This window comes from Corvus brachyrhynchos, unplaced genomic scaffold, assembly GCF_000691975.1.
Source record: "Corvus brachyrhynchos isolate BGI_N302 unplaced genomic scaffold, ASM69197v1 scaffold202, whole genome shotgun sequence".
NCBI lineage: Eukaryota > Metazoa > Chordata > Aves > Passeriformes > Corvidae > Corvus > Corvus brachyrhynchos.
Window position 1 is genome coordinate 7,006,425 of NW_008238132.1, and position 10,093 is coordinate 7,016,517.

Below are 10,093 nucleotides of genomic sequence, written 5' to 3' on the forward strand. Positions count from 1 at the left end.
ACTTCCATTTCCACGTTGGGCATACCTGGAGCACACACACGCTGTGCAGCGCTGCCACTCTGCACGGCGTCAGCTGATTGCCGTTGTTTCCCAGGCCGAGCTGACCATTGCCATTGTAACCCCAGCCATAAACCTGAGTGCATGAGGAAAACAAAATTAAGCCACTCTTCTCCAGAAGTACAGAGCATTTAAGACTTCAAGCACAAGCCAAGTACTTACTATTAAAAAATTGTAAGCTATTTGAAGAGCAATACAGAGAAGGTTAAAAGATACTAAATAAAATGCAATGACTTACTGCACTCAACTTTTCTGCCCTGCATTGTCCTTTTAAAGAAGCTAAAAAAAAGTGTCTTTGATGCACTAGGAATTCTGCAAGAAACTTACACTACACCAAAATCTCTCCCATAGCATCAACACTTCGCGTTTTATGGCATCCTTTCTCCTCGTTACTTTCCCTTTTTTTTTTGAAGATAACATGAAATTAGTTATTCTGATAAGCTGATCAGTTTAAATGGAAGTCCCCAGTTTAATTCTTCCCTTAGTTTTGTTACAGTGGACACACCATGACGTATGTACAATGAAAGCTCATCTCAACCTCAGGGACTTTACAGTCCTCCCACTTATGAGGAGATGCTACACTGAGTTTGGTGAAATGCAGTAAAATTGAAGTTATAGTTCATACCTAAAAGCAAGACAGCACCATAAACTTATGTCAAATGGAACAGTAGCACAATGAGAGGGTAATGGTCAAAAGAATGCTTTGGGTTTGTTGCTGGTAATTAAGCAATGTGTTTAAAAAACAGAATCAGCCAACATATCCTTGCAGAAAAGTTAACTGTTTAACTGTGCATGTTTTACAGAAATAAACTGAGACTAATTTAACAAATTAAGAGATTTTAACATTATTTATGTTAAATAATCTATTGCAAAATGAAGACAGACATGGTTAATACAACTGTTCAAATTCTTGCAGTTGCAGACTCTGTAAGAATTGTGTTCCAAAACAGTCTTTGCCATAAGAAGAAATGTTTAAAGACTGCATCTCCAGTTACTTGCAGTGTTTTCCTTCAGCTGGCCTCACAGAAGTTGTCAGGATAACTGTCTATACAGCCCTAGCCTGAGCACTCCCTGTCAGCATTTCTCCATATTCAGACACCAGCTTGGTAGGTTCAGGTAACAGAGAATGAGGGAATGCAGAAGCAGGAGCACTTACCTCACCGTTGTTTACTACGGCCATGGAGGAGGTCTGGCCACAAGCAATGCCAACTACAAATTTACCCTGCAAGCAGTTGGAAACTCTGCGAGGAGTTGGCTGGTTGGCTGTAGATCCAGATCCAACTTGACCACAGTTATTGTAGCCCCAAGCATACAGCTGTCCATAAAAACACACAAAACCACACAGTTTAAGCCTTAATAATAATAACAATAGCAATAGATAATCTTCCTGTAGACAGCATCAGATTGGGTAAACTACCCTAATTAACAAGCTAAAATGCTTGAAATTCATTTTCAACAGATGAAAATTATACACAGCATTAGGACTGATCTAGCAAATATGAATACAGCACTTTTTCCAGTTTATTGCAACAGAATGAGAGTATCTGACTAAAACAGAAAAAAAAAGGAACATATTTCCATATTAAATACAAGTCAGAGTGTAAGACAAAGAGCATAGTGACTGTCTTTATAATTTCATGATGTTGGGAAAAGGAATGCAAGCTGGAATGTCATTTGTTTCCCAGACATACTTCAACTCCCCAGTTTAGAGCTTTATAGTTTTCTTCATAGAACTCTAAACCAGGTTACTGCTGGACATTCAGCATACTTCTTCCACATCTTTCAAGAGCTGTGAAAGAACAGGTTTTTGTCAGCCCATGTTTCACAGTAGCTAAGTTATCTCATACATCAGCATTAACAAAGAACCCACAATTTCTGTCAGTTTAAAGTTTCCAGTGGCAAACTAGTACTAATACAAGCAAAAATATTAGTTCCTTTTATCTGAAAGTCAGGAATACAGGAAGTAGTATGCTATTAAAAAATACTTATAACTTTGTGTTTTCAGTGCCTCCAATTTTTATTACATGCATACATGCCCACAGCTTGGCATAAAACTGTTTCTGATGGTTCATTCTCTGGTGCTTCACCCAGTTCAAGAGTTTGCTGTCTTAGAAACACATGCTTGGCAGTACAAGCACACTGACAGGTACCCTCATGAGAAGACTGCACATCCTTTGGTGCTAGAAGCTGCCTGTTTACTGCAACACCAAAACAAGAGTCACTAAAAATCATTAAAAACAAACACCTCAATCAGCACCAAAAAAAAAACCTCAACCCACCAAAGACAAGAACAAAAGACCCTCCACCAACACAACTCATTTACAATGAATAATATGAACAAAAGGAAGAATCAGTTCTTTGCTTTTTGTTACTTCTAACTGCTGGATCTTTGATTCCTACTGAATATTTGAAGATGCTTTATAAAATAATTTCAGTAACAGAAAATATTTAGGTAGAGAATCTCAGAAGGTAGATCAAAATGCCAAAGGACATGCCAGAGAAGCATGAATGTCTGCATTCCTTTAATTCTATCATTAAAATACTTCTTTTTAAAATTTGCACTGCATTAAAACTGCACTGAACCATACAAACCAAATACACCAGGTATTTCCACAAATACTTCCAACTTCAATGTCCCCCTGAGGCTTCAGGTATATCAGGTCACGAGGGGGTTGGCAGCCAAATCTTTCTGTAAATAAAGCTGCTTAACACATTTTGGTGCTTTCAGTGCACTCAATTCTGGTAAAAGCTCAGCACACAAACAAACCAAGTTAAAGTATATTAACAAGCCACACTGGCAAGCAAGCTGCAAGTATCAACTCCATGGTCAACACAAAGAAATTTCCCTACTTCCACTGAGATTTCAAGCATGTCACATTTATGACAAGAGACAGCACGGCCTTCACAGGCAGCTACCACACAGCAGCTGGCACCTCTGTTGTAAGCAATGCGTGATTGCCCTCTCCTTCCTGCACGCTCACCAGATTTTTTAGTTTAACCAAGTCAAACATGACAGCACAAAATCTTCCATAAGTGTAGGCTCTTCTTTCAGATAAAATACAGACCATTTAACCCAAGCTCTCTTTCCTACCCTTAAAATATTTTGTTGCACTGTTATTCCATACTGGACCACAACAGACATGCTCAGATTATCAGGATGGAAAGAATTGTAGTTTCCCTTTTCATTGTTAAAAGGTTTTAAAATTAGAGCTTTTCTTTTGTTAGTGCACAGCTGAAACCAGATTTTCCACTGTGCATACATTGGTCAAATCTGCATAACTGGAAACTAATTGTGTCTCTCATGACACGTAGCCTGAAGCCACATAGCATGAAGCTACACACCAAGGTATTCAGAGGTGTGCAGAGCAACATTCTTTTGCAGTACCAGCGTGGAAATGCAAGACATTTCTACAAGAAACAGGCTAAATTCTAATCCAATAAATACAAACTCAACACACCCCCTAACAGACCTGCAAGCAAATAAGTTACATTTTGCACCTCACAAACCATTCTTTCACCTGTAAGTGGCACATCTTTCTAGTGTCACTCCTGTGAGAGACACAAAAGTTTACTAAGCTTTATTTCCCTTGGTTTTGGGGTTGCCTTTTTTTTTTTTGCAGGGGGGCTTATTAATTTGTTTTTTGGGGTTTTTTTTTTTAGTTGTTTTCAAGTCTGCTCTGAAGAAAAGGACACCCTAGTTTGAGGCAGCAGGAGAAAAGGTTATGTTTGTAACTACACTGTAGAAACAGAGAGAAGTTCAAACTGCAAGGTCACCTCCACTGTTCACTTCAACAAGGAGATTAAGAGATTTGAACAGGTTTCAACTTACATCCCCATCCAATGAGAGCGCCATGGAATGATGAGAGCCACAAGCTACTTCCACCACTTTCTTTATTAAGAGATTTGTGCAAACTTGAACAGGAGTAATGCCCTGATTGGTTGTGCCATTTCCAAGTTGGCTGTAACCATTATGTCCCCAAGCATACACTTCACCATCTGCAAAAATATTTGTGATGAAAACCACTAAAAATTCCAGGAAAATTGAGACAGAATTCCAAGACATTAGCAAATACCAACATGAAAATGAAAGGATGTTAACAAAAAGGGAAACTATTACAAGAATCATCTGTACACTAAAACATTATATACTATGTTTTATATTCATGTATCACAGCATAACCTCTAGACTATGGAAATATGTGGGAGTGCTTCAACATAATGGAAATGGAAACTTTACCTATTACAAAACCCATTTGCTTCCACTTAAGACCAACAAGAACCTCTTAGTGTACATTAGCAACTTAACTTAATACAGTTACATCTTAATCCATTCCTGTTAAATGGAAGTGGAACTTAAAATCTCTAACTTATGTTTCTATACTAATTGTTGATTTTCTACCTTCAGTACAAAGAACAACATGGGGTCCACTTCCGTAACTGAGACTGGAGATCTTCTTTCCACATAAGGCTTCTAATTTCTTTGGTACTATTGTGCTCTGATTATCTCCAGTTCCCAAACAATTACTGCAATTCAGTCCAAAAACAAATACCTGAAAAACAAAGGCATACTCACTTCAGATGATTTATACTCAGGTATGCACAGATGTGTAATTAACTGGGGACAGAGTTTCATCTTGGACCTCCACGGGCCAGAGACTTCCCGCACAGAAATTAACAACCCCAAGAGTCAGCACAAGGGCAGTTTGGATGTTAACTGATGAGTCTGAATTATTCCAATTCATACAGTCCTGGAAGTTAGGCTTTTTATTTTCAGGAACTGCACCATAAAAAGTCTGAAACTGTGAAAAGCGGAAGACACCACCTTCTTTTAAAAGCAGTTTGTAAATAGCAAATAAAGCATAAGCATGTAAAAAGCTATACTGTGGGAGGCTCATCCTACAGGCACTACTGACAGGACTTAGGGGAAGAAAAGTCCTTCTCTACCCAGTCGTATGAGAAACCTTCCCATTAATACATCCCAGAACACCTGGCTTGTTTTCTTTCAGCAGCACTGTGCTAACTCATAATGAGTTTCTGAATCATTAAAATCTACAGATAATCTTCCACTGTATTTTTTACTTAGCAAGCCATAACCTCATTTTCTATCTTTGTATCTGTGTGTTTGCACTTAACTTCAAGCTACCACAACTTCTTTTAAATTCTTCCTGTCTTCAAACGTGCATGTAATCCAACCTGGCCTTTGCCATTTGAAAGTTTTCTATATAGTCCATCTATACCATCCTCACACAAAACTTAAAAAAAAAAAAAAAATCTCAAACATTACATCCACCATGTTTTGGAAACCACAAATTTCACATAATGCTTTTGAGAAGCTATTAATCTACAAATATTCTGAAAACAGCTAATTGTGGAGCATGCACCCAGCTCGATGCCAGGCTCACCTCATCATTGTGCGTGATGTAAATGGCTTCGTTGGCCGACGTTCCGAACACACACGCTTTCCGAATGGAAGCAATCTCTTGGGGGGACAGTAAGGTAAATATTGGCCACTTGCCTACGTCCACCATGATGCTGCTGTGTGTCATGACGCTTCTACAAGCAAGAGGACATTGCTGTAACAAAAAAAAAACAAAAAATCAAAAAGCTTATTAAAAAGCGTATTTTGCACTTTCATCAACAGACAGTAAGGTAAATTCCTTTATGTGGAGGAAAAAAAAAGACATGTAGCTCTGAAAGTAAACATTCTATTCTGTATGAAACATGTAATTGTATTTCCATGTATTTAGGTGAACAAATAGCTAGCCACTGGAAAAACAGACCTTTTCTTAACAGGGTATTTAAGTAAACTATATCCAATGCAGCCGAACAGCTGCTCTTTTACAAGCAAACTAATTAAAAATTTGTGACCTAGCAAATAACCACTGGTGGCAGAGTGGCATTCTGAGGGCGTTTTCAAAGGGAATTTCAATTCCAATTCCAATTCATAAAATTTTCACTTGTGTTTTTTTTTTTGTAGCCTTATAAGTTACATATGCCATGTAAGCAAGCAGTTGATACGTATGTGAAACATGCAAAGAAAAATAAGGCTGGGGCTGTTGTGAACATGACCCAAATCTGCCATCTCTTGTGTAATCAAAAGCTATTATGGTCAAAAAATATTTGTGAGAGACTCAGAAAGTATGAGCTTGTGCAATTGGGCAGTGAAACATATCAGAGAAATGTAATTAAGTAAAATTGCCATAATCTGTTACTTAGAAACAAAGTGGATCACATTAAAAGCTGGAAACATGGCTGGGTATAGAGACGTTTGCCAATGAACACAGATGTATACAGTCCATCCTTCTCCAGCACTCCCTCTTCCCAGTCTCCTCAGGGCAACTGCAGCATGCTGCTCAAGAGCAAAGCTGACAGCACTAACATCCAGAGCTTATCTAGGCATTCAACCCTGCACAGAACATCGCTCACACCCTGAAGGGACTCTGCCACTTACAATCTATGACCCATGCCCGGGGGTATCAGCAAGTTCTGTGAAATGTGGAGAGCATTAGGTGAAGAATTCCACAGAATGTCAGTGACAAGACAAATCATCATAAAACAGTAAAAACCAAAAAGGTAGGGAATCATTCCAGGGGTAAGAATTGTGGTCTCTACCCAGATGCTATCCTCTCATCAACACTTAACTCTTTCCTTTTCATTTGTTTGCTTCAGTGTAACCCAATCCCCCTGTTCTCTGCTGCTTCCAAGTCAGGCTGCTTCTTGATGATGCCTGGGTATCAGATATGGATAACAGTGAGAACACAAGACAGGCTCTTTGTTCCTCTGATGCTTGGTTCTCAAAACTGTGCTGGCAACCAAGGCTTGGCTTCAGAAAGCCATTTAACAACAGTCAACTGTTATTCAGCACAGATGTTTCTCGGAAGAAGGGGTTTAAAAAAAGTAATAATAGTAATAAAAAAAATAAGTCTGAGAAACACTGAGGTCACAGTGGAATTATGTCCACAAAAAAAGCCCTAACACAAACAAAACTCAGGCAGGGTTGCTTCCTTATCAGATTTCATAACCTTGATCCAACAAACCCAGCTCTGCTCTACAGGCACCTCTCTTACTAAGAGCCTGACTTAACTCTGCATTTCACATTTGAAGCAGGTCTTAAAAACACCTGAAATCTCCAGATGGCAAATTCATAATCAATTTATTTGTAGAACAGCTTTTTTTTTTAGGTCTACCTGATGCCAAGGCACAGCAGATTCTACACAGCTAAACAGGTTTGGATGCATTTAAGCCTTCTTAATTTCTAGTCCAGTTACAAGCACAGGCTAATTTAGCTGCTAAGATTTGTTACCTCACCTTGGCAAATCTTTTAACATATGACACTATCAATCAATTAAAACAAGGCAGCAATGACTTGCTCTTTTGAGCAGACCAAGTAAGTGTCCCTTCTGACTTCACCTATTTAACTTGCCTCATATAATATACAACTGCCAAAGCACAAATGTGTCAACCTGGATATTAAGAAAACTATTTACTTCACTGAAGTAATTTTCAACATACCCTGTGAAGTTAAGACATGAAGACAACATGTTATTTTGCTAGAGAATATCCTGGCAAATTGACAAGTTTTACAGCACCCAGAAAACCTATTCTACTCTAAAAGTAACGAATTTAAAATGTGCTACCTTATCTCTCTCTTCCTGATCTACGCACTAGCTCTCTAACCCATTTGACTTCTTTTCTGCTCTGTATGACTCAGTTAATCACTGCTCTTTGACAAAACCTTTCCAAGCACTTCCAAAACTTATGCAACTTACACTGCACTCCCTGCACCTCACAGCTCAACCTGACACCTTGTCAGAAAAATACCGGTAGATAAAAGCCTTCAAGCACATGAGACTTCCCAAACTGGAGATATGAGCAACAAACTCCGTCCACAGGTGAAGACCCTTACAATTGTTAACAGGTGTTAACATCACTTTATCCAAACCAACGTTGTATATTTTCAGCCATTTCAACTGTTACTACAATTCTACACTTATTTCAGAGGTTTTCCTCAAAAGGGTCTTAAGGACAACTCATCTGCCACTGGCAAGTTCATTTCTTTAATAAATCTCAACCCTAAAGTCTGTCGAGGTTTACCAGCCACAAGGATCACAAAAATCTTAAACCAAACAAATAACAAAAAACCCCTCTCTTGTCTTTTATGTAATATGTACTGTTTCTCCTCAAAGACACACTTTTCCCCTCCTCTTGAAATATTAACTACTGTCCTTAGATTCTGCCATTTGCTGGAGTACCTATCATTGGCTTTCAACATTTCTACAGCAGTCACAGCAGCTACTTTTCTTTATCCTTTTGTCTAAAGAGGGAGAAATTACACACAAACCTCGAAGTTCTGGGCTTAATATACTGACAACTGTTTTTTAACTGTAACTGTTCATAGAAAGCTGATTTAACTACTTATTCTTCTAATTTTCCACAGAAAAGAAATGCTCGACCTAGGTAGAAACACCATCTTTTTTCTCTCTAAAGACAGATTCTTTAATAACCCCAGCCAATTTCCTAGTTTTCCATTAGAAGTTCTGGCACTCACAGGAAGGAAAAAAAAAGTCTACAGTGAGAAAAAAGTATTTGAGGAATCTATTTTTAAATACAGGATTAAATGGAGGTGTCAGTAAAGTAACTCAGTTATCAAAACTGAAACCAAACTGGTTCTGGCATCCTGTAAGACACACTGCACACTTTCCGAAAGAGCAGATGCTCTGTGATACCACGATACCTCACACCAATCACACTCATGTTTCATCCCTGTGCAACATCTGCCTGAATCTGGGGGGACAGGCACATGCAGAGCTTCTTCTGGGCAAGTCCTTGCTATGAAAGGCTGATGATCCAGGAGACTCCAGGCAAGCAGTAGCACAGAAAAACCCAGTGTCCTTCACTCACCCTTCCTGCAGCACATCAGTCCCAGACCTAAGGTTATTTACTTTTCCTGACAGGACTCTGCTATAGCACACACTGTGCAAGGGCTGCACCTCACCTGAGAAGTAACTTTGTAAGAGCAAATGTACCAGATGGAGCCCCAAGTAATCAAGGTATTTTAATCTGCATGCTAATGGCTCTCTCAATGTATTAGCTCTCAATCTATTCTTCAGATTCTGTGTGCAACAAGGCAGCAGCAGCTCTGAGGAGTATCTGTCATGTATCAACACACAGCTCTAAAGTTAATTGCAATTAAAAGCCTTATGAGCATAAAACCCCTGAGCTTAAACTGGGTGCTCTAGTTGCTTTTAAAAACACTGTATGCCACCTCTTAACTGTTAATTTCTGCTGCATGATGCAGAGATAAACAATTATACAACACAAAGCTTTATTTCTGCTGCAAAATCAACCAGCAGAGGGAGTTTACATCAACACCACCTCTTTCACTGCTGTGACATCTCCGAAATGATCCAATAACCTCAGTGTCCAAACAGGAACAGAAACAGAGATTACTGCCTGAATTTCACTTAGGCTAAAAATAAGCAAGAAAGGGCGACTTGTAAAAAAAAAAAAAAAAAAGAAACTGAACTAGCCACATATTGTGATGAAAAAGAAATTGACCTCGGAATAGGCAGCAACACTAGGGGAAAACATCTACATCTGCTCACAATTTTAAAAAGCCACACACTTTTGGGAGACATAGGCCCCTCAAAAATTCTGTGCTAATCTGCTGCCTACACATTCATCTCCTCAGTAATTTGCTTTCTAAATAAAAAGCCTGCAAGCCGATTCAAAGTGGCACATGTAGGCAAAAGAGGCAAGTGTAGGCAAACATGAATCCCTGCTTTGAAAAAAAAAAAAAAAAAAAAGACAGTGTTTACAGAATGCTTTGTTAAAATGATTTTAGATACCGTTCTACAGAGTTTATAGTTCAGCTAAATAAATCCACGCTGGATAGAACAATAGCCTAACACAACATCCTACCCGGAAAACAGTACCAATTGTACTCGCAACAAAATAAATTTACAGTTAACTCCTCAAGGATTATCCCCTTACTTGCAAAGGCTGTTGGAACACAATCACATGTTTGTTTGTTTCA

The 10,093-nt window shown here is 38.7% G+C and overlaps 1 protein-coding gene across 6 annotated transcripts in view; it reads right to left on the reverse strand.

Moving 5' to 3' along the window:
- LOC103615159 (RCC1 and BTB domain-containing protein 2) overlaps positions 1-10,093 on the reverse strand; it is a 468,828-nt gene that overhangs the window by 457,117 nt on the left and 1,618 nt on the right. For 3 of the 6 annotated variants that reach the window (XM_017733614.1, XM_017733615.1, XM_017733616.1), the window contains exons 2-6: positions 5,460-5,630; positions 4,457-4,607; positions 3,887-4,053; positions 1,214-1,372; positions 26-133 (exon numbers count right to left, since the gene is read on the reverse strand). In XM_017733614.1, the coding sequence (XP_017589103.1) occupies positions 26-133; positions 1,214-1,372; positions 3,887-4,053; positions 4,457-4,607; positions 5,460-5,603 (729 nt within the window). In that variant the 5' untranslated portion in view covers positions 5,604-5,630. Of the gene's footprint in view, positions 1-25; positions 134-1,213; positions 1,373-3,886; positions 4,054-4,456; positions 4,608-4,630; positions 4,816-5,459; positions 5,631-10,050 lie in introns of those variants that run through there. The other 3 variants (XM_017733618.1, XM_017733619.1, XM_017733620.1) reach the window with 3 other exon arrangements.